Source organism: Motacilla alba, chromosome 2 (assembly GCF_015832195.1).
Source record: "Motacilla alba alba isolate MOTALB_02 chromosome 2, Motacilla_alba_V1.0_pri, whole genome shotgun sequence".
Lineage (NCBI taxonomy): Eukaryota > Metazoa > Chordata > Aves > Passeriformes > Motacillidae > Motacilla > Motacilla alba.
Window position 1 is genome coordinate 44,573,239 of NC_052017.1, and position 23,808 is coordinate 44,597,046.

The following is a 23,808-nucleotide window of genomic DNA, read 5'->3' on the forward strand; positions in this document are numbered from 1 at the left end:
TAGAAAGAATGATACGCAAGAGCCCCTTTATTCTTCCTTTTGTTTCTGTGCCAGAAAAAATTTAGCAAAAAAAAAAAAAAATTAAGCCAGAAAAAAATAGCAACTTTACTCAGTAAATTGCTGCTGTGGGGAATGCAAGATTTTTCCTTGGAAGTGTGCATCTAAACTCATTAGGAATGTCTTACAGCTTTTAGTTGCTGTATTGCTTTAGTATTAACAATTCTTTTGGTTTGTTTCTTAACACTTTACAGTTTCAAAAACTAAAAATCTTACACAGCTAGATAAGTAACTACCAAATAATACTCTTTTAATATGTTTGGGGTGAGAGACATCCTTCCTAGTGGAGACTTGCAAAGGTAATTATATGTTTGAATGCTACCACTGTTAATTTCTCAGTTCTGTCTCAGGACTCTGACACAAAGCCTTAGTCCTTCACTGCTTCTCTTCTTACTACAAGTATAAGAGATGAGATTAGGGGTAGGTGCACATACTGATGTGCACATGTAGACTAATCTCCTTACCATGCAATGCCAGACTCAGAATTAATGCAAAATAGCCCGCTAAGTTCCAGGGACATGTAATCAGAGTCACTGCCTGCTTGGTGATGACTCTGTAGTCTCCTTTTCAGACTTAAGGATGATACTGACACCTGGTAAATCTGAAGAGCTTGCAATTTAATCTCCGGGAAAGGGATTTGCTAGATGCTGGCAGAATTTTAAAAGCTGAAATGTCAGCTTAAATTGTAAAATTTCCCTGTGTTCTGCAGATCTGTGGAATTGAAGACCTTTTTAAGAAAATAACTCTCTATTTAAGCTTAAACTTCTTCTGTCAAAGGCTAAATTCCATTACAGAATTGCCTTTTTAAAAGTTCTTTATTTACTGATAATCACACTCAAATGCTCAGTTACTGAGCAGTCATCCAATTTCATGATCTACAAGAAAATGATGGTTTTGCAGGGAAAAAAGTCCCTATACCTTATTAATGATTAGCTGTTGATAATATTTTTCTATTCAGGAGTGGTCTAGTGTATACATGTATTTACTGTATGGCAATGAATGGCTATACCATTTTGTGAGCTGTCACCTGCATAATTCCTTTCAGTAGCTTTTGAAACCCAAATGCAAGTATTTTTCTGCATACAAGTAAGATAAAAATGTAAACTGAAAAAAATCCTGTGATTTTGTAATCCCATTAAAAAATCACTCAAATGGAAATACCAGCAATATAATTATATAAAAAACATAGAGTTAAATCTCAGATATTTGCTTGGAAGAAATACATACCAGAAAACAATGGAAAATTCCTCAGTAGTGAGCAGTAGCATGTACACCCATCCTGTACAAATTTTGCATCTTTGTATTCTCACATTCAACTACTTAGAGATTTTCTAGGAAAGTATTAAAACTAGCTATAATGTGTCTTTTTTTTTCCAGATAATGAAGCAAGTACCGGTTAGATTTGACCCGAAAACTTTACATATGCCAGCATATTCAGGTATGGATCTGCTGAATATTCCAACAGGTTCTGCATGTGCTGCTGTAACTCACTGTTGTAAGACCTGTAGCCACCCCTTGCAGATTATACATGATGACAGTTTCAGAACTCTTAATTATTCTGAAACTATTGTTGTGTATGCAACATTTTTACCTAGACCAATTTTGACTAGCCTTTTCAAGTACAAACACTTAAATGATATTCCTTTCTCTTCTTCTTTCTTGAGTTACAAACCCCTGCTCAAAAATTTTGCCATCAGGCAGTCATCAGTGTTTAGTGTGGGAAAACCAGCCTATTTTTTTCCAACTGAGAGATTTAAACTGAAATAACCAAATATATTACAATTTGACAAATGGAGGCAAGAAAGTGGCAGCAAGATCTTAAAATGTTCAGTGTTGATCAGCCACAATACTAGGCAGCCTTGCCAGTCCCACCTTTAATTTTGAAATGTTATGGCACTCATGTCCAAAAAGGGAATATGAAGTTGTCTGGGGTTTGGTTTTTTGTTGTTAATTTTCAATGTCTGGAAATATTTCTGAAAACGAAAGTCAGCTCATTGTCATGAGCGTAACAATTCTTCCCGTGGAACATTTGCTGTAGTCTTTTTAAGGAAAATACTGGACTGTGCTTGAAGAGGGATGTCAGCCAGATATGTAGTCCTTCTAGAATTCACATAGCACTTCTTCCTAGGCATAAGTTCATCTTTCCTTTCTACAAAGTATGTATTTTGAAGACTTAATTTGTAGAAGAAATTCTGTATTTGGAAAGAACACAACTCAATCTCCCAGTCAAGACTGTAACCAAAAATATTTTTAAGTTTATTCATCCAGAAATGATCAGATTCCACAGCATGAGGGAAATAGTATGTTTCATATTACATTTAAGTAGTTATCACACTGATGTTCTGATATGTCTAACTCTTGTCAGTATTTATTTATTATGGGACAGTGTTTCTTATGGTTGTGATGCTTTCAGAGTTGTAGCTTTCTTCTCAACAACTTTCTGATTGTTTTTGAAGATACTGAATTTGACTGCTTGTCAGTAAGGATTAAAGATAATATGGAAGAATTAAAATGAATACCTGAAAGCCAAACCTGTTTTCACCTCTGCTAATGTATATTTGCCTGCATTATAAGGTGTCATTACTTAGGTGTAAATTGGGCTAAAAGACAGAAAACATGCTTTTAAATAGTCTATACTGGAGCATATCAGGGTGGCAGATAAGTTATTATTAAATAACTACCAAAACAGAGGGAATGTGTGGCTGCTAGATTGAAATTAACTGTTGAGACTGATAAGGAAGTCTGAAAAAAATCACAATTCCTATGCAGTGGTCAATGAATCAAACCACAAGATATATGTTAATTGTCCATGTGACTTGATTTCTTTGTGCTCTTTCAGAAGTCATCCATGTCCTGATTTGCTAAGGCTTAGCTAGGCAGATACCTACCTGTAGGACTGATTATACATGTTTTCAGTTTATTTATTGTGAGCAGATTTCACTGATTTTTGTTAGGTTTTGCCTCAAATTTACTTACAGGAAACTGCACTTATTTATTAAGAATTAGTAATGATGAAGGACAGCTGCTACCTTTCCTAAATATAATGCCAATATATGTTTCCCTAAGGGAAGGACTTAGCAGGTTTGCACTTTCAAAAATGTTTTGAGGCTTCCATTGCTGAATTTTTATCCTTTTTTTCCTTCTTGCTTCCTTTTTGATTTCTGTTACCTTCAGACATGAATTCTAACATGCTTCTTTAGCATTTCAAGTTCTAAAATTAGATTTAAATTTTGGAACTTACTTATTCATGGTGATCTTACTTATCAGTGTGTTAAAGCTCTATTAAAGATCCATTATCTTAAACTATTTGTTTTCCTCTCATGGTTAGTTGAGAAGTTGTCCTCTATGAAAGATGTGGACTGGAATAACTTTGTGAAAAGAGTGTGTTCCCTGCTTGAATCCAGTGAGAAGAATACAGGAGCAGCACGTTCTAAACTGAACTTACTGTACTATCTGTGTACTTTGGTTGTCCACAAGGAGATTGCAAACAGGCTAATTAGCTCTCAGCTGGTAAGTAATAAAGCTTTGAAGGAATCAACATGGTTTACATATTTGCCGTTGTATCAAAAATTAGCTGCTTTTAGTTGTACTTGAAAAAATCAATGGTGTACTGGCAAAAATATGATGTTGATTAAAGTAAAAAAAAAAACCCCAAAAAATCATTAAATTCCATGTTATGTGTTTTCAAAGAGCTTAGGAAAAACTAATTCTTTGTCTTAGATTTCAAATGCATTTACAAATAGTTTTGTTGTATTAGGGAAAATGTTGGAGTAAAAACTAACCTTTATGAAGAGTGTAAAATAATTTATGATGAAAAGTTAGTCTTTGTAAATCATTAAGTGGCAGAGGATACTGTAAAGAGTTCATGTATGAATTAATAAATTAATTTTATTTGGTCATATGTCTGTAAAGCATAGTAAGAAAGCTTTTTAAAGAACTGGCAGTAAAACTTTAATTAAACAGGCCTTCAACGAGTGACCATGTTCTCTGAAGAATCTGTTTTGGGTGTCATGTTTCAAAAACCATTTTCTACCAGACAAACAATTTTACTAGTATGCTTTATAGTGATTTAATATATTTCTTCAAGTCTTGCATGTGCAGAAGAGAAATAGGCTTGTTTCCCCCTCCCCCTTATATGAAGACATTACAGAAGCTATTCTAAGATGAGCACTTTTTATTTTATTTAATGGGAAGTAAACTACTTTGCTCTCCTACATTTGTAATAAGGTACCTAAGTTAAAAGCTGAGATGTGTTATTGTTGAGTATAAGATACTAAAGGGAAAATTGCACTACCAAAAAACTGGATGAAGATCATTTAGGTTGGAAGCAGTGATAGGTCTTAGGCCATAACATTCTTGTGAAAACCAGAAACAGAATTGCTGGAAGGTGCATTCTATTATCATTGGAGAATTTGGAGCCAGGGGCAAAATAATCCAGTAACTGAATAGCAATTAACAGAACATTTTAGAAATTAGTTCGTAATTATGCAGTTTGGTTCTTAAATGAAAGAATCAGACCTTTTTTCTTTAAATAATGTTATTCAGAATGAAAAAAATCTGACATTCAGATATATGTTTAGTAGTTTAGTTTAAGGCAAAAATTTAGAAAAATATTAATATTTTTCCATTCAGGCTTTTTTATTTTTATTTCTTTACTCACTGTTTGCACAATATCTGCAGTATTTGTCCGTGATAATTCTCTTAGCAAATGTTACCCAAATACATTTTTATGAAATTACTGATATTTTGATTTCTTGTTTATTATTTGGAGCTATCAGATCACTGAAATTCACTGATGTTTATTTGTCTTCTTTAAACTATAGTTTCCCACATTGATACAGCAGTTGCGTGCAGCTGCCAACTGGGATATGTAAGTAATACCTATTGTAAATTAATATGTTCAAATACAGACTTGTCACGGAATTTTATTAAAGATATTTGTTAACAGGTTATTTGAGGAGTTTTTTACCCTGTCAGACTGCTGTTGTATCTGATTGGGAGTATGATATAAAATGGAATTTTTTCAGCATTGAATTAATATATTAATTCTATAGGACCAAAGATGATAGAAAAACTCTAAAATTTTATGTAGATAACATAGAACTTAGTGCATCAAATAGAATCACTTAAAATCACTGAATAAAATAACTCCATGCCACAATAGAGTAAAATAATGGCAACTCTCTTTTCCCCAATACCTCTCAGGAGTAGTTCAATGTGATAGTGCCCTCTGCTGTTTCTTTCATAGACGTTGATTTTATTGTTCCAATTTTTTATTTTAATGCAACATTAGAAACTGATTTGCTGATACAGATTTAATTTCTCTTTCGTCAGCTCTCCTGAAAAGTCTAAATTATCTGTAGGGGTTTTCTGTATTATATAAAAACTGAACATGAGCATGACTATTAGTAATCCTAACAAACTAAAGAACTCTCACACTTCAGAGTGAGAGGAAAGAATTGTCTTTATGCATATATTTACTGCTAAATTGGGCTGAAATACTGAAATAACTTGTTGATACAAAGAAATGAGAAGAAAATCTGAGCTGTAAATAGGACATCAAATTTTTCTGCCCTTAACAACCTGTATAGAATATAAACAAGATATAATTGTTTTTGTAGTATTTTGTAAATATATTTCCTGAACCTACAAAATATTTATTTGATACACAGACGTGCAAACATTGCTCGAGTGATTGGTTTACTGGCGTTACACACATCTGAACTTGAAGAAAATGTACCTGTTTCTGAGGTAACTTCCTTTCTTTTTTTCCCAGCAGGGAGTTTTTTAATGCTTTTACTATTCATGTCAGAAGCTTTCACAGAATTTTTTGTCTTGACCCCTGCTTTATTTTTAACTCATATGTGTAAAGTGTAATATAATCAATTAATTAAATCTATAAATTTATGGGCTTATTCTGTGTAGTTGTAGTTCTGGTCTTTACTAACCTGTGGCCAGCAATGATAAAACTAGCATTTTTCTCTCCTTTTCATAAAATCAAGTAGTCACTGTCATACTTGTTGTGCATGTAGAAGAAGAAACTGTTGACACATTTGGTTATCCTGAAATTTAATTTAATTTTGTAATTAGTATAAAATAGTACAACTGTGTCTTAGATAATTTTTTTCAAAAAATAATATATTGAGATGGGAAAATTTGTTGAGAATTCTTAAAAAATAATTTTTTAATTTGAGGCTTCTCACAGTTCTTGAAGTATGTGTGTAATGAAGAGCAAGTAATTGTCTTTGGAGAAGAATTTCTTGTTTAATATTACATGGTCAGTAGTTGACTTAAACAGGAGACTGATTAGATTGTCTTTCTGTCCTTCTCTTGCACGTGACACATGCACACAGATTGTGAAATCTTGACAGAATGTGCTATTTAATGTCTGTTTCAAGTGTGAATGTGGCATCATTTCTTCTTCATGAGGTGAAGCCAGAACTTCAATTTAGTGGGTGTTTGAATGTAAGACCCAACTGCTAAACACAAGCTGTAAACAGGCCTGCGTGCTGTGCAGATCTGGTGTAGGAAGATACAATTAGTGGTTAATACCTGACTCTTTTGGAAATGTAGCTAAGGAGGTTTTTGCTGGTTTAGGTACCTCTGGTTTCTTCTTAATGAATATTGGAAGTGATTGTGATTATCTTGCTATGTTGCCATTAACGTTGCTGTTAACATTGCCACTCTGTAGTGAAAGCTGAACTCAAAACATTATTGTTGTTACCTAGTGTTTGCTGTTTGTTTTGTGAAGTTCCAAAGTGAGGCAGAAGTCCTTATAGTTACAGTCACTGAAGTTTGGTAACAGTCTCAATACTGACAGTTTCACAGCAATTGAGTTCCAGGTTACAATTTAAGTATGCTCTTTTATGTGGCAGATTTTTTTCTGATATTTAACTTTTTAAAGTTAAAATATTCAAAAGTTTTTTTGAGATGTCCACATGGCTTTTGGCTTCAGGTGTTTGTTCAGGAGGTTAGCAGTAATATATTTAGCAACAGCTAAACACAACAATGGCTAAACATATTTCCCTAGCTTCCTATTTTACATCAAGAAACACATATCAGAGTCAGCTTTTGTATTTAAAAGCAATAGATTGAAGTAGTTATATGTTGCTGCAGGCCCTCAGCCAGGTGATAATTAGCATTGACTCCATGATTCGCAGAAGGCTGATCAATCACTTTATTATTCTATACTTATTAAGAAACTCATCACCCTTACAGACAGTCATGATGCAGGTGGACCCAATTGGTCCTTCCATCCAAACACCATCACCATTGGCCAATTAAGAAACCACCCTTTGGTAAACAAATCTCCATAACACATTCCACATGTTCACAACAACAGGTGCAGCAAGAGAAGATATGAATTGTTTATCATTCTTTTTCTCTGATCTTCTCACAGCCTTCCCCAGGACAATGCCTGGGAAAGTTGTGCATTGCTTTCTGTGGCCAGAGAGCTGCTGCCACAGGGCGAGCTGGTTATGAATTTCCTATTTGCACAATTAGGAGAGAGACCTGTGGCCAGAGAGCTACTGCCACAGTTATAAATTGACCTGTAATATTATTTTGTTCAAAATGTTTACAGTGCTTTTTTTTTTATTTGAATTTATGAGTATGAGTAATTCACAAATGGAATTTAGCATTTTTAGAAGTATCCATATATGTCAGGAACCAAGTTAGGTCCAAGACCAGTGATATTTAAACTGAAGAACTAGAATGGAAAATTAACTTTCATTTTAACTTTCTGGCCCTATCCTTATGTTAAAATTAGTTTTTATGTACATTCATTGAGAAAATAAGGAATTTTTAAAAAATTAACAGGTCTGAGCTAAAATTGTATCTACTGTGCTTTATTTAATGATATTAATTCCAAATTTTTTTCTCTCAAAGTAATATCTCTGAACTAAAAAATATTTTAGTGCTTAAATGAAATTAGAATGATGACAAAAACCATCGAATTCTAATATTTTCATGTGTTCAAATTTATTTTTGCATATATAATGTAAAATCAAATAACTGTAGGCAGTACACAAAACTCAATAGTTAATTTATAGGAAAAATAGGAAGGAGTAATTTAGGAATGTCTCATCTAGAGATGTATTCCCCTCTGCTCCCTTCAGAGAATCTGTGGGTTGGTTGAACATTCTTGTTAACTGTCAGCTATTTTATGTTGTATGATGCTTAAAAAACCCCACCACAAAGCAAACCTCTTTATCAGCATTATATACAGAATTAAATATAATGCTGTAATTTATCCTCTCATATGAACCACCTGATGCTCCAGGTAAAGTTTATTAGTGGCTGTTGTGATTTAGGAAATGTCAGAATCAAGTGTCTTGAGCTGAACAGCATAATCTAAAATGACATTCTGTGATCCAGGTCTTACAGTCTGAAGATATAGATCTGTCTCTTGGTAGGGTTTTTTGTGTTTTCCTTCCTCTTCCATTCCTAGTACCTTCTAATTTGATTTGATATGAAATTTGTGTGAAAAGTGTGAAAAGTCATCTGAGAACTTGTGAACATGTGATTCTGGAATTATTTTTGGCCCATATGTGTACTGTGCTATTTATATCAAGTTTTCTTTCCAGTTGTTATCAGTCTGTCAAGGCCTCTTTGCAGTTTTTTTGTTACCTCACTATAGAGTCATCACTTATTTGTGATTTTTTTGTGCTTTCAAAGTAGCACAGGACCTGGTACAGACTCGTGCTGGTTGCCACTGCTGGCCCTTACATATTAAAAAGCTAACTCTTTATTTCTACCCCCTACTGCCTTCTACCCACTTAGAGGAACTATCCTTAAATAAATGTCTATCCTTGAGGTTGAATCTGTACCATTACGTGTTTGTTGCTGTTGTTGTTAAAATGGTTTTATAAATAGTAGTAGCATTAATCCCTCAAGAGGCAGAAAACTTTAGAAAAGAAAGAAGCCCCAACCTAATTTTACAGGATAAAGTAAACTTTCACATAATGCATGCCAAAAGCCTTTAATTTATTTGTCTTTGAAAAATTAATGTTTTGGAGTTTTTTAAAGTTTTTTTTTTTTTTTTCAAGCAAGCAGGGAACAGCAGTTTCCTTTGAATATAACCACCAGAGGTCACTAAAACACAAAATAAAATGCTAGTAAACTACTATTTTACAGGCTGGAGAAGCATGGAACTGTGTACTATCTTTATTCTGCTGATGTATTCGAGTATGTAGGTCATATTAGAAAAAATTAGAATAAATGAATATTTATATCTGTAAATTCAATTGCGGTTGATCTATTTCTGGTTAAGTATTTTTAAGAAGTATATTGCATTGATTAGAAAAAAATGACACTGATCTTAGAATACAATAGGGGAATTGATCTCTTGTATAACTGCAGATGAAGATGTTTTATGTGCAATTTCTTCTATTGTGCAGCTGCAATAAAAAGATTTTAATAGGTCATATGTTTTTTCCTGACTTAATATAATTTTTTCCCTCATAGAATTGCCCTTTATAAATCTGAAACATAATTTCCTCCTATTTATTGCTAGTTATCTTAGGAAAACATCTAAACTTTAAAGTTTTATTTTTGTATTTAGATTTTGAAACTGGTTAATAAAATTCAGTGGAAAAAAACCCCCCATTCTTTCCAGGATTCTGTTCTTCATCTAACAGGAAAAAAAATTCTTCCATAGTTAGGAGGGCTTGTTTTGACGCATATCTAATTTGGTGTATTTATTAACAGAAGCTGTTGTCCTTTCCTTTCTGTGAATATACGGGGCCCTCTGCCACCTAGGATGCAGCCACTCTGATGTGACATTTCAGACTCAGTCTATTATTTTACTAAGAGATGATAGAGTAACTTAACAGTTTGCCTCCATGTCAGGGAGCAGCGTCCTTTTCTGTCTGGAAGGACACCACCCTGGAGTTATTCCCTGTCTTGCCTTTTTGGTGGCAAAATCTAATCCTTTTCCTTACCTTTCTGAAATTTGCTAAATGGGAATAACGATCTCACCCTATGGCCTAGGCAGTTGTGCCTGTTTTTTAACAGACCTTGATCCACTGCTCTGCTGAGTATTTAAAGGGTTCAGAGAACCTGGTGCAGCCTTCACACTGCGAGCTTCTTTGCAAAGCCTTTGGCTTAATGTATTCCATGGCCAAGTTAATAAATTACATAGCCCATGAAGGATGACAGCATATGAGAATATCTTCATAATACTGAGCTTTGATTCCTTTGTCAGAGTGGTGAAATATCCAGATTTTTGTTTCCATCCAAACTGAAACGCCATATAATTTGAGCCTTTTAATTTCTGTAAACTACAATTTAGTGGCTGTTTTCCACAGCTGGAAAGCAGCTGTATTATTACAGGTGTAGTCTTATGACCTGTAACTCTTATATATACTCTAGCCAGCTCAGTGTGTCTACATTGCTCAAGGTCTACAGTTTGTTGTCATTCAAATTCTTACAGAATGCCAATTTTAAGTCAATTTCCTAGCTTACCTCTCTGATAAGTCCTGTTTCTAGGCCTGTCATGTCTGCTCATGTTGTAGTGATTTCAAATAAAAATTGTTTGATTCAGCCATTTATTCTGCACCTATTTAGTTTTAATGTTGTTTTATTGTAAAATGACTTTATAAGTCTTCTCAAAAATTATTATAATTTCAGTGTATCCTTGTTTTCTCCAAGGGCCTTTTCCTTGTTTTGATCTGATATGTCTCACATGGAAAAAAAAACAACATGGAACAAAACCCACCCAAATTTAAAAAATCTGTAGTTAGGAGATAGAATCTGTAGGAGAGTGTGTGTGAGTATTTACACATGTTCATATACACACATATTTTGTAACTTGCTTAAAACCTTACAGTTTTCTTTCTGACATAATCAGGATTGTCACTTAATACTTTGGTAACAATGAGAAGGGTTCAATTTAAGTTTTTTGAGTGACTTCTAGTAAACTTTCAACCTATATAATAAATTTATTCAGTTTATTTTCAACAACCTGGTTATTGAATTATAACTTGCATACTTGCCTGGGGCACGTGGCAGGAAAACAAATGAAAAATTGACATTTCTCAGGTAAATTAACAGAAACTCATGGTGTGTTTGAGAAGTTCTTCTGAATTAATAAACAGAAAATGGAAATATAATTAAATTAACAGTGAATATATCAAGCATGGCAATTCTGGATTATTGAAGAAAATATTAAGACTTTTTATCATAACTGAAGATCCTTCTTTCTCCTCTCTCAAAAAATTATTTTTATCAATCCAATTAATTTGGCTTGCTTTATGTTTGAAGTCCTAAGCAGGCTGGTAGTAGAAAACAAGGAAATTTTCACCTAGGAAGGAGAAAACATACATTGCTGATTGCAGGATTAAATCACTTTTTGCAATTTTCTTAAATTAATTGCCTGACTGAAGCAAATACTCTACCATTCTAAAAGATATTTAATTGACACTGTTTTCATAGTCCATTAAATTTACTCTATTTTCTTTGATAGGTGAAATAGTACATTTTTCTATTAAAATTATATCAGTGGTGCTGCCACTAGATACGTTTGTAGTTGTTTTCAATTTAGTTCTTATGTTAGTAAAACTGCTGTGTTGTTTTTAGTTTTTTCTACAATTCTGTTATTTTTGGGATGATGATCTGTGCCTCCAGGATCCTTTCTTTCTGCAAATAAATATTTATGTATCTGGAAGTTATACATACATATATATATATATATATATGTATATATATATATATATATATATATATATATATATATATATATATATATATATAACTTCCAGATACATAAATATTTATTTGCAGAAATGTATGTATGTCATGTATGTATGTCATATTTGTCATATACACTGAAAATACGTTTAGGGCGTGAAAGGCTAAATGAACTAGATGGAACAGAGTTTCTGTAGTTAAAATAACTTAGCAGGAACATTTTTCTTTTTCTGTGGAAGACGTGAAATATTTGCTTTCCTTACATTGCTACAGTGTCAGCAGAAGCATCAAATACTAACAGGAAGAGAAATGTGCAGTTGTCATTCTGTCCATGAGCAAGAGAGACCACATGGAAAAAAATTTTGTGCCTCAGCTTCTTGACATGAAACATATTATTTTTTCCATTAGCTTTGAAAGACACATGTCTGTGTAAGGCCCTAAATATGTCCTGACATTATTCTGATATTGTTTATGTGATGTTTACAAAGTCACATCATATAATATTGCAATTCTTTGTAGTATGCTGTAAGTTTTTTTTTTTTTTTAGTTTTTTTTTTTTTTTTTGTTAGATTTTGACATAGCTGAGAATTTGGCTTTAATATATTTTTGGTACTTTAATTTTTTTACACAAAGCAACTTTGTGGCTATGGAAGTTGTTGTACAATTTGCACACTGAACTGTGCAGTTCTTACAACCAAGTGCATACGCTAAAGAATTAACCTGAAAGAGAGCCCTTGTTCCACCTCCGTTTGTCTTGCACTTGTGAATTGATCCTATCATAGGCTAGGAACTGAAGAAAATAATCCAGCCTTTTCCTCTAAAGTGCTTACTTGATTGACACTATTAGGCTACAGCATGTTTTTGTGATAGAGTACACTGGTAGTAGCTGGAAAGCCTAATTTCCTACTGCCTTCTATTCTTGCACTAAAAGACACTCAAACCAGGCTCATTGTCAGGCAAGATCACTTGTATATTAGTTGTAGTCCTAGCTTTTCTTCTAAGTACCAGACCTTTTAGCTATCATCTGTGGGGGAAAAAAGTTATTTTAGTATGAATCACATTTAAAAAAGAATTATTTAGGGAAAAACTGTTGTTTTGTCCAGTTCACATCTTCATTGAGCAGAACAAAATAATTTGCAGTACGCAAATTGAACTAATTTCAAAGTAAATTTGTGGAAAACCCCCTTTTTTTTTTAATATGAGATATTCTATGTAGAAATAATCAATCTAAAATATTCTACATGTATATTTTGTCAGTGGGTATTGGTCTTTGAGTGTTGTCAGCAGGGCTTCTAAAAAGTGGATAAAAGGCCTACTGCTTGGAAAAAGATGACTTAGAGTAACTTCAAATCAGTTTATGAATAGAGTAAAAACAAGGAAGGGAGGAATAAAAAAAAAAGAAAAATATCATTGCCTAGGATGGTCCTGCTAACCCTTATTCTGTGGAGACTGATTTCCAGTTTCAGTTTGCATTTTTAGATGTGAACCATCTTCAGTTGGTTGCCTCTGACTTGAGTTTTGAAGGGAAAAATCTTTGCTTTTTGGGCTCCTAAGCAATCCTTTTCTTTGCTTGCCTTTGACAAAGTAAAAACAGAATGTCTTTGCTGTTAGGGGCAAATATTTTTACCTAGTCCTTCCTATGATTAAAAAGCTTCAAACTTAAGGGCTGGGGTAGAAATCAGATGTATTCATGAACATCTGCTACTGAGCTCATGCGATCGATCCTATGACTGTCTTGATGGGCTGGGAGAAGTAATAACATTTTTCTTCCTTAAAAATAAAACCCAGCACCCAAACAAACAAACTCCAAAGCTTGTTAAAAGTACTTTTATGTCTGTTTTTTATTTGTTAGTAAACATACCTGATTTATAAGTTAATTGCTTTTATTTGTTTCTGATTTTATCCCTTTGGGACCTTGAATTGATTCCAAAGTAAGCTGAATCTCCTTTTGAGTTCATGACATCTGATTTGACTACTCATTTACTAAGACCTCTTCCTCCAGCAGTTACAGAAAATTTGAAAAGATAAGAGTTTTTATAATGAGTCAATTTTGCATTGTATCCACCTGGAAAATGTTACACTTCTGCCTTCTTTTTTTTCCCTAGAGGAGTTCTACAGGAGTTGCAATATGTTGTTCTTGGGGTTTTTTGTTTGGTTTTTGGTTGTTTGTTTGTTTGGGTTTTTTTCTCCCTACATTCTGGACAGCATTAATGCCACATCCATAGTCTGGCAGTCAGTTTTCTCTTCAGTCCTCCTTACTTCATGACCCACTTTGAGTCAAGATGTTCAGAGAAAGCTGGCAGGTTTTTTTTTCATATACCCTTTTAAAGATGAGTACTTGAATACTACTCTAGATTCTGTTCTGGATAGTGGCACTAAAACCATGGCATAGTTTCTCAACCTGGTGAGAGTGCTTTTCTCAGAGGAAAGTCAGATTGCTTTGCCATTATTTGCCCACATTACATTATGCATGTGTACTCACAAAAAAATGAACTAAAATATAATTTCCATTATGCTTGAGACATAGACAGCTTTTATCACTGTAAGGGTTTGCAGAATTACAGAGATATTTTAATTTCCACTAATACTTGCAGACAATCCTATTAATAGATCAAAGATGTAGTAATGTTGGAAATCTGTACATTGCCACTCTACTACTTAAGTATAAAATACCTTCTTTTTTGAATATGCTGTAATTTTCACTTCTGCACTCTTGAAACAGCAGGGAAACTTCTGGATACAGCTTGAAATAGATTGAGAATCTGCCACAGATAATAGATCAATTCCACACACTATTGTTGTAAATTAAGGCAATGACTGTCCAGATATAACATTTTCTTCTTTCTTTTCTTTTTATGGCTATACTATATCCACTCAGTTTGACAGTTAGGGTAAAAGGTGTAAGTAATTTATTAAATTTAAGATGCTTTTAATAGACAGTGTAGGACTTGCAGTTCATTACTATTTACTTCTATCAAAGGGAAAGTGTAGGCTGGTTGAAAAGAATGTACTCTAGTTAAGAAGGAGACTTTGTCAGTCTGTAGTTAAAATAAATTTGATTTTTCTGTTGTGCATTTTCCCACATAAACTTTGGTACTTTCTTTACCTAAAATTTATACCACCCTTTAATACTGCATCAAAGTGTCCAAGCAGAATTTTTTTTCAGGTCTTATACTTTTTCTTTATTAAAGGATGAAAGAATATTTTAAATCTTGTGCAAATCAGTCTTATCGAGATTAAAAGTGTCCTGTCAAGAGCAAGAAACAGTTTTGTCTTCCTCGTTTTAGTTCATTTAAAATGTGTTTGTGAAATTATGAACACTTTATATTATATAACATTAAATTTATTTTTTAAAAATATTTGTGTTTCCGTATAAATGTGCTTATAATGTAGATAATGAATTACAGCTTCCTGTTCCATAGCTTCCATTGCAGAGGACACAAGAAGATCTTAAATAGGTTATTGGCACAGACACTCTGCCAGTTCAGAATGTGACATAGTCAGTGAACCCCATTTCCTGCACTTGTAAAATATTTGATTATTTAATTGTGTTCAGTGAAGAGAGGGAAATCACAGGGCAATTCTGTACTCTGTGTGCTCTCTAGAGAAAATGGGGCCATTATCTGAGTGTGGTAAATAAAGTCTTGTATATAAGACATTATGAGTGTCATCTGTAATGTGTGGTGACTATTTCATGTTCAGTGCCTTCTGCCGTAGTACTTAACTCTTCTTATGGATCTTCTTACAGTTACCAAAATTAACCCTTAATGGAGAAATTTATTATAATATATGAAGATAAGAATGATAGGATTTCATGCTACTTCTGTTTCTCTTTAACAAAGATGTAACAATTTTAGTACAAGTCAGTTACTAATAGCTCAGATTTCTTAAGACATATTTTCCCTCTTTTTCAATAAAAGTTTTTTGTCAAATAAAAACTTGAATTTATTGCAGTGTTGTCTAGATTTTTGGCAAGTTTTTTTCTTAGTGCACAGCAAGAAAAAATACTTTTTAATTTTAATTTTGTTAACTCAGTTTTACCTCTTTTTTCATTCATATTTGAGGAAAGAGTAGGAATTGGATTATGATTACTTCCTTATCACTTTAGAATAAAAATAATAACTAGAATCTCTTCAGAATAAGAATAACTTGTCCTAGAGTCTTGAAAGAGAGTGAGAAACAATGATTTCTGTTCACCAATATGAGATATTGTTCTTGGATTTAATCTTCATTCATTTAAAATCTTAAATTCCTAATTTTAATGGTAAACAAACAAAAAAAAAACCCAAAACAGAAGATGGATAATCTATCCAGTATATTTAATGTTAATGACTGTTTTGTTAAACTTTGATTGAGCAGTAAGGCAGCCAAACAGAACTTAGAACAAGTGAATATAGTGAATATATAATTTACTACATATAAAGGTTAATTCATGGTTCTATTTAATAGAATATAAGATTTAGAAAATTGTAGAACTGCACACATAAATGTATTTAGATAATGTGTCATCAAAATTTTCAAATACATTAACCATGCTTTGAGAAAACAAATATTGCAGGTGCAAACCAATATTTGTATTGATATAGGGTTGTCTGCTGGTTGAGATTTATCATTAAAACTGATAATTTTCAGCAGACTGTCTTGATCCTCGACAGCAGATGTACAAATTGATTTGTATTTTCTTCAAGTTCTGCCTGCAGACAAACAAGTGTAAATTAGGTGTCATGATGATTTGATGTCCCAGGCTAGTGCCTAGCTGGAAATATTGTCAGCAGCTTGTGTTATCATACAGTTCATCAGTTTTGTGTAGTTAAATACTGTCTCATGGTAGGTTCACCCTCAGTCTAAAGAGGCGAAGTTGAGGGATGTTAACTGGGTATGTGTAATCTCTGTAATGCCACTGTGACAAGGTATTTTTGATGGTATTGATTCCACGGTCAAAATAGTTCTCAAAATATATTTCATTGCAAAAGCAAGAGTAATTCTGCATAGCTGTAGAAAGGAAATGTAATAAAGGTGAAAATGCTGTCATTATGTGTTCATCATTTGGTGCAGAATTGCACTTGAATCAACTTGACTACTACTTTCTCAAGCAGACATATTAGAATCTTTGAAACCTACTGATATGTTTGTTTCTTAAATATTAAAGTAAAGCTCTCTCTGGAATGGCAGGCTAATTAAAGTTCCTGAATAAAATTTGTAGAAATGCTCTGAAAGCAGTTTAAAAAAACCAGTTAATGAGCATAGCACTACTTTAAAAAATGGAGAGAAGGTCAAAGTTTGTTTAGTAGATCTTTTTGCTTTGATTTGGAGACTGCATTTCCAGTTTTGATATGATTTTGCTGTACAAAGATTGGAGTTATGAAGCTGCTGAGGTCAGAAGGTGAAGTAAAACAAGGGAAGTTGAGGATAAAAACTCCATGGTGCTCCTAAGAAGAAAAAGTGCTTTACTACCAAATACTTTTGCATGGGAAAGTATTTTCTTAAATGGGTCACCTACATAAGATGAATCAAATTTTCTAATTTCCTTCCACCTCATCTTTATGAATAACATATCTATCGATCTATCTATCTACATATATATATGCACACACACACGTGTATATGTATAAATGCTTTGCATACAGAAGTTCATGAAATATGAAAAACTAAAATTATGTGTCCAGTTCTAACACAGTAAGTCACCTGTAAGCTTAGAAGACAAAACTTAAATAGTTCTTATCCTTTGATGTGGTATCTACACAAAGGACATCATTAGAGGTTTCTTGTTGTTTGTTCTTTTTGTAACCTGATGGTGAGAACTCCCAGATCTTCTGACAGAAATAAAGGAACTGCAAGGAGGCTTTTATTTTCCTGGAAGATCTATTTCTGTTGTCCTGAGGGAAATGAAAGAACAGATAATTTGTCACCTTGACTAATTCCTTATTGCATTTTTCTCCATATTGCATATATAATGTTTTGTAATAATTATTTTTTCTTTCCTTCAATGCTTACTAAATCCCTTGCAAATGGCTCTTCAGCATAAGTGAAGAGTGAATAAGTAAGATGATGTTTGAGATAAAGCTTTTTACCTTTAGCAGTATGTTTTGCTTGACAAAATACATGAGTTGATCTATTGATTGATTTTTTTAATTTAGGCAATTACACTTTTAACTGAGCTAATCAGAGAGAACTTCAGAAACAGCAAATTGAAGCAATGCTTTCTACCAGCACTTGGGGAGCTGCTTTTTCTCATAGCCAGCAAGGTAAGACTGCAAGTGATCCTTACAAGTTTGGCAAATGTGAAAAAATTTGCCATGGAAAACTAGACCAAAAATCAAATTAGTTAGTCATTTATGTAGTCAACGGTTTCTTGTCCTGTCTTCTCTAATAGTTATTCTGCTTTAAGAAACATGCTAATCCAATAATTTATTTCATCTGAGATTAATTAAACAACATTCTTCATGTGTAGAATTTTAACTTCATAAAAGGATTTAATCAACCACCATAAACACTGCTGGCGTCTAAGTGACAGATCTAAGGGTTCAAACATCTAAGCTAGAGATGTTGATTAAATAGGATGTATGAGGACAGTCTATAATATCAATAAATTAATGTATTAGTGTATGTACATATCTGTAGATATATATATCTATATATCAGTGTATCTATATGTCCACATTAAATCTTATTGTAGCATGGTTGGATTTGCAGCACAGTGGAAAAGGAAATGAATTTATCCGGACTAATTTCAAATGGACTTGTGTTTATTCCTGATTAAAACTGATTTAAACCTTCAGTCTAGAAATAGTAGATTTTCATTCAAAGTAGTCAGAGGTTATTTGTAGAAAATAAATACTGTCAATATTAGGAATTGGAGTTGACAGATCCTTTAAACCATCACATTTGTTTTTCCTTATTCTAAGAATCAAATACTTTTTTACTTAACAGAAACAAAAGTGTCTTCAAGCAGAAAAAGTCTGACCTTGGCTTCTCTGAAGCCTTTGTATTGTCTGCATCATCTAATAGCTCTGAATGCTGGCACGTTAGTTTAACTAGTTTAAGGCAGTTGGTAGTGGAGCAAATGTGGCAAATGAGTGGCTTAGTTATGACTTTCTGCTGAATTTCCAGGTTTTATTTTCTTTATCCTCTAGCTGCTTTGCATGTTCCACAAGATGTAGTGGTTGCCTTGGTTTTTGTAGAATAACAAGCATTGTCCTATTTTTGTTGGACAATTGCCAAAGTATTTGTCAAATACGTGCTCACAGAACTTATAATGTGAAATTATGTTCTGAAAAATGCATCCACAGTCACAGTTTATATGTTTTAGTACTTGCTCTGTTTCCTCAGGAGGAAGGACTTGTACCTGCTATCATCAAACAAATGAACTTAAAACTCCAACTTGAAAATTGTATTTGGCAGAAATATTTTGCATGCCTTGATTTTATTTTGAAATTAAACTCTGATAGCTTAAACAATTCTGTTAACACTGGTTGTATAACACCAGAATGATTTTCACAGATTTTTTCCATCTGAAAATGTGACCTGACAAATTTTTCAGTCTGTGTATGAATTTCACAATGTTTGAAACATTACAACTTGCATATATGTGGCAACTCTGTCACTTTTCAAGGTTGGTTATATATATATATACACACACACAAATATTAATGAGTTGTATTATGTTATAGCTAAGAAATGAATAGAGTGTAGGAACAAGTATTTGGACATATATGAGCTCAAGACACCATGTCTTGGTAAAATTTCAAAAATATCCATGTGATTTGTATGCTTGAAAATACTAACCATTCAATTTTTTTAAGAAAAGCACTTTTCATTTTTCTATTCTCTATGTATTTAACATCAGAATACTGTAGTGTTGTAGGCATTTTGTTGCTTATTAAACTGATGTACAGTAATGCTGAATAACCTTGCCAAGATCATATAGCAAGTCAGAGGTAATATAATAAATGAAACCAAAAAGTTTATTGCCAAGTTATATCTTTAAACAGCAAAGACTTATGACTTGGCTAATAAAGAAAAATAAGTAATAACTGCATCTAATTCATTAAGGACTATACATTTGGGTTTTTTTGTTTCTATCCATTTTGTGCTTTCTTTGGTCTGCTTGATTTTTTTATCAAACTGCTAAATATTTTCATTTGAGCTGTACGTTTTTGAAGGCATGTCTGATTTTTTTATTCGTTTATTCCCTCTGGGGTTTTTTGAAGTGTTTCTAGGTCCAGCCACAATTTTTATATGAAATAATAATAAAGATTATTTCTTTTTCATGTGAACATTTGGTAAATCATAAATTATCAAATACTTCAAATCAAGTTCAGCTGTTTAGGTGCAGGATGATTAATGAAGTAAAATACATTATCACTGTTTACACTTCCATGGCTTAGAAAATACTGGGAAATGTCCAGATAATCATAAAGGTCCTGTGCATTCCTAAACTCTGATATTGTGTGTGTACTTGCTTATGAGATCTCATAAGCAAGATCTTACACTACATCTCTGCATTTTTATTCCAAACAGAAGCCAAGAGCAATTTACAAGTAGCATGAGCAGACTCCAAGGAGCATGTTTTCATACTCTTGAGTGGATTGCCTTGGGGGAAAACTTTCAAATTCTATGTAATATTTTTATTAATTTTGGGTTGTTTGTGTTATTAGGGTGCAGAACCTAAAGTTTAATCAAAACCAACATGGGCGGTGAGCAAAAAGTAGGAAGATTCCCCAGTGTTTGGTGATATTTAGGTTTACTATGTGTCAAATGCTGTACATTTTGTTTATGTAATTAAGAACGGTACTAAGGTTCATACTCCATTTGCCTTTTTAAATTTCTGAATAGAGAGTAAACCTTGCAGAAAGTCTTTCATCAGTTTGAAGAATGAAGAACTATTAATGTTTTAGGATTGCGCAATTTCTTAAGTCTTTTTATTTTATATCACATTTAATATGTATGGTTGCAAAAGACCTTGAAAGAATTTCTGGTTAAATTAGGTGAATACAATGAGAAACAGACCCATGGTAGTTCCACCATAGCTTGTCATTTTGACTCTGTTTTGACTTTTAGTCTTGTCCTGCTTCTTTCAGGTAGAAAAGATTCCGGTTTTGCCTGTTTGAAAGTAACCTACTTTTACTTTCTTGAAACTTGGGCTGTGTTTTATTAAATTTATATACACAACGCCTTGGAAGGCAAATGGTGATTACTTGTCAGCGCGTTCTTTCTCAGAAAAGATGGAGGAGATAGAATGAAGTGGATTTGATGTGTCTGTTCGATGTCCAACCACTCTTGTTATTACTGTTTATATTGTCCCATACATCCTAATACAAAGTTAGTAGAAGAAAAGCTTACAAATGGGACATTTAACAGACTCATTTTCTCTACGGCTATATGTGGCAAATAAAGTTTTGTTTTCTATAAAGAAGGAAAATTAATTTTACTAGACAATTCAGTAATTGTCTTCCATAGTAATGTGCCATGCTTTAATTAAAGGCCTGAAATGCTCATATCGTATATATGTTGAATTATTGTAAGCCAAGCAGAAATCAGCAAATTTAGAAAGTGTAATTTATTTCTGCATCATTAACCCCCACTTTGCCTATCCTATCCCTTTTATTAAAACCAGTTTATTAGAATGCTAAAAATAATTTGAGAATATAATTAATAGAGTTCAAAAATTGTGTAATTTCTGAAGAAATTACTGTTTGTCATCCTTTGTCTACTTACTAAAACAAGTTTCTCATGATTTCATGGCCTGTCACCTTCACACCATCTAATACCAATTATTTCTTACTTTATTTCCCAAAAGACGTTATATTTTTTCCTCTTTCTAATAGCTCTGTGTTACTAGCCTGGATATGGGAGTTGTTGCAGTTAAATCTCAGTGATATCCAAGTGTTCCATTTTTAATTTAAAATTTTACCATAGGCTAGGGACAGGGGGATGTGAAGTTCACTTGTAGTGAAAGAATTAAGCCCTTATTCAACTAGTAGTGAATTAGCCTAGCAGAGTGATTTCAAGGAAATATACAGTAAGATCTTCAAACAGTGTTTATATGTACTGAAGGCTATACCATACAGTGAATTTTCTTAAACACTTGGTATCTCTTTGTATGACTTTGAACATTTTTTTCAAAAGAAGGTTGACTTTTTTCTTTTTACCTACCAAAAAAATGAATTTTGATTTTAAAGACAAGCATTTTTGCGCTTAATAGTCAGTTATCACTCTGAAGTACTCAAAATGGTTGAGAGGAATGAAAGAACAGACACTTTTTTGTGTCTGTATGAATTAGAATGAATTGATGAAATGCAGAAATATTAGGACAAACTCTGTTATGGATTTTGGAAACTACCTAAATAAGCTAATAAAATATTGATCTCTGTGCTGCACATGAAATAATATTAAATAGTAATAATGTCCTGAAATTTAATATATTTGATTGCATATGTTAATTTGAAATGTGTGTAATATGAGCCTTATTAAGAACATGCTACCCATTTTTTATGTGACTGAGATTGTTGTGATTTTTTTGATTTAATTAGTTGTGCCGTTGGCTTCATTTCAGGAGGAAAAAGGGGAGCACCCCAGGGAATGCTGGGCTGTTCCCTCAGCTGCTTACACTGTGCTAATGAGGTGTCTTCGGGAAGGGGTAAGGCTCTTTCATGGTCCTCAGTAGAATTTCTCCCCAGTAATAACCCTTTAGGCATTGTGTGAGGATTGTAGCCTGCAGCATTGCAGTACCTTGTCAACCAAGCATTGCTCTTGAATTTAAATAATCATAAGACTATGACCTAAGCAGGAGATTAATGCAGTGTTGTTCTCTGTACATTCAACATTTATGTATTGCTGCTTGTGTTGGGGGAAATGGGATAGTAAATATAAATTACTGTTAATAAATGTGAAATTTATTAATGAAGTAGGCATCTTTTGAGAAATGTTTTGACAGTTTGTGCTGTCCTCTTGCAATTTGATTTTCATACATCTTTGTAAATTGTTGAGCAAGATTTAAGTTTCTTTCTTGAAGTGGATGATACACAGTTTTTTAAAACTGCATTGTTATCCTACTGACTTGTCAGCATTCTTTTGGAGGCAAAAAAGTAGTAATTAGGTTTATTCTCATGCATGTGCTTTACTATGTTCTTCATTGGTTTTGGTGATGGCTTAGCTGTGCTAGAAGAAAGGAAGAAAAATATGCATATAGTTCCATTTTGAAAATGAAAAAGAATTGAGTGGAGGGTTTACATTCACTGTTTGTATGAGACCACGTTACTTTATTTTTGCCCAAGGCAAAGCTCAAGGCAGAAAACATGTCAGAGGTTGCTAGAAGGTGGAAAGCAAAAGGAAATATCTTTTTTCCTTCCTTTTTGAGCTCTTTATTGCCTACAGATTGTGATTAATAAAGGAAGAGCCTAGATGCATTTTAATATCTTCAAACCTTCATGTGACCAAGAACACAAAACTGAGTTTGTATTGTGCACAATTTCCAGCTCATAATTAGAGTAAGATGTCACTGTAAGGCATGCAGTGAAATGCTATTTAATTATAAATTTAGTAATGGAAGACTTGCTGTTTCTGAATATACAGTGTGCAGAAACTAAATCAAGACACCCATAAGACACTAATTTATTCCTATTAAAAAAACCCACTTCTTAGTCCTGAAACATGTCAAATTTTTCTTCATAATTTATCTTGATTTATTTTTTGCTGAAAAAATGACACAAAATAGAAGTACATTTGCCATACAATAGTTCAAATTAAATTTAATTGAGCATAAATTGAAAATTATGTCTAGACTAGCCAGCTACATCTGTGCACTTCTATACTTTCTGCTTGTGAGTATGCTCATTTTTAATGTAGATATATATATATTAAAAATATGTTTGAAGCTGTAAAACTATGCAAGACTTGAGGATGGCATGGACCTCTGGAGGTCATCTAATCCAACCTGCTGTTCACAGTAGGTCTAAATACATCAGCTTGCTCAGGAACATGTCTATTTATGTCTTGAATATCCCTAATAACTCTGGTCCCACAATCTCTGTCAGCAGTGCCTGCATGTCCTTCACTGGAAAA

The 23,808-nt window shown here is 33.0% G+C and overlaps 1 protein-coding gene across 3 annotated transcripts in view; it reads left to right on the top strand.

Moving 5' to 3' along the window:
* The window catches only part of ULK4 (unc-51 like kinase 4), a 213,858-nt gene that overhangs the window by 17,355 nt on the left and 172,695 nt on the right, over positions 1-23,808 (top strand). For all 3 annotated transcript variants that reach the window (XM_038126839.1, XM_038126840.1, XM_038126838.1), the window contains 6 exons: positions 1,435-1,495; positions 3,386-3,567; positions 4,881-4,927; positions 5,730-5,808; positions 17,883-17,990; positions 22,301-22,384. In XM_038126839.1, coding sequence (XP_037982767.1) covers positions 1,435-1,495; positions 3,386-3,567; positions 4,881-4,927; positions 5,730-5,808; positions 17,883-17,990; positions 22,301-22,384 — 561 coding nt within the window. The remainder of the gene's footprint in view (positions 1-1,434; positions 1,496-3,385; positions 3,568-4,880; positions 4,928-5,729; positions 5,809-17,882; positions 17,991-22,300; positions 22,385-23,808) is intronic.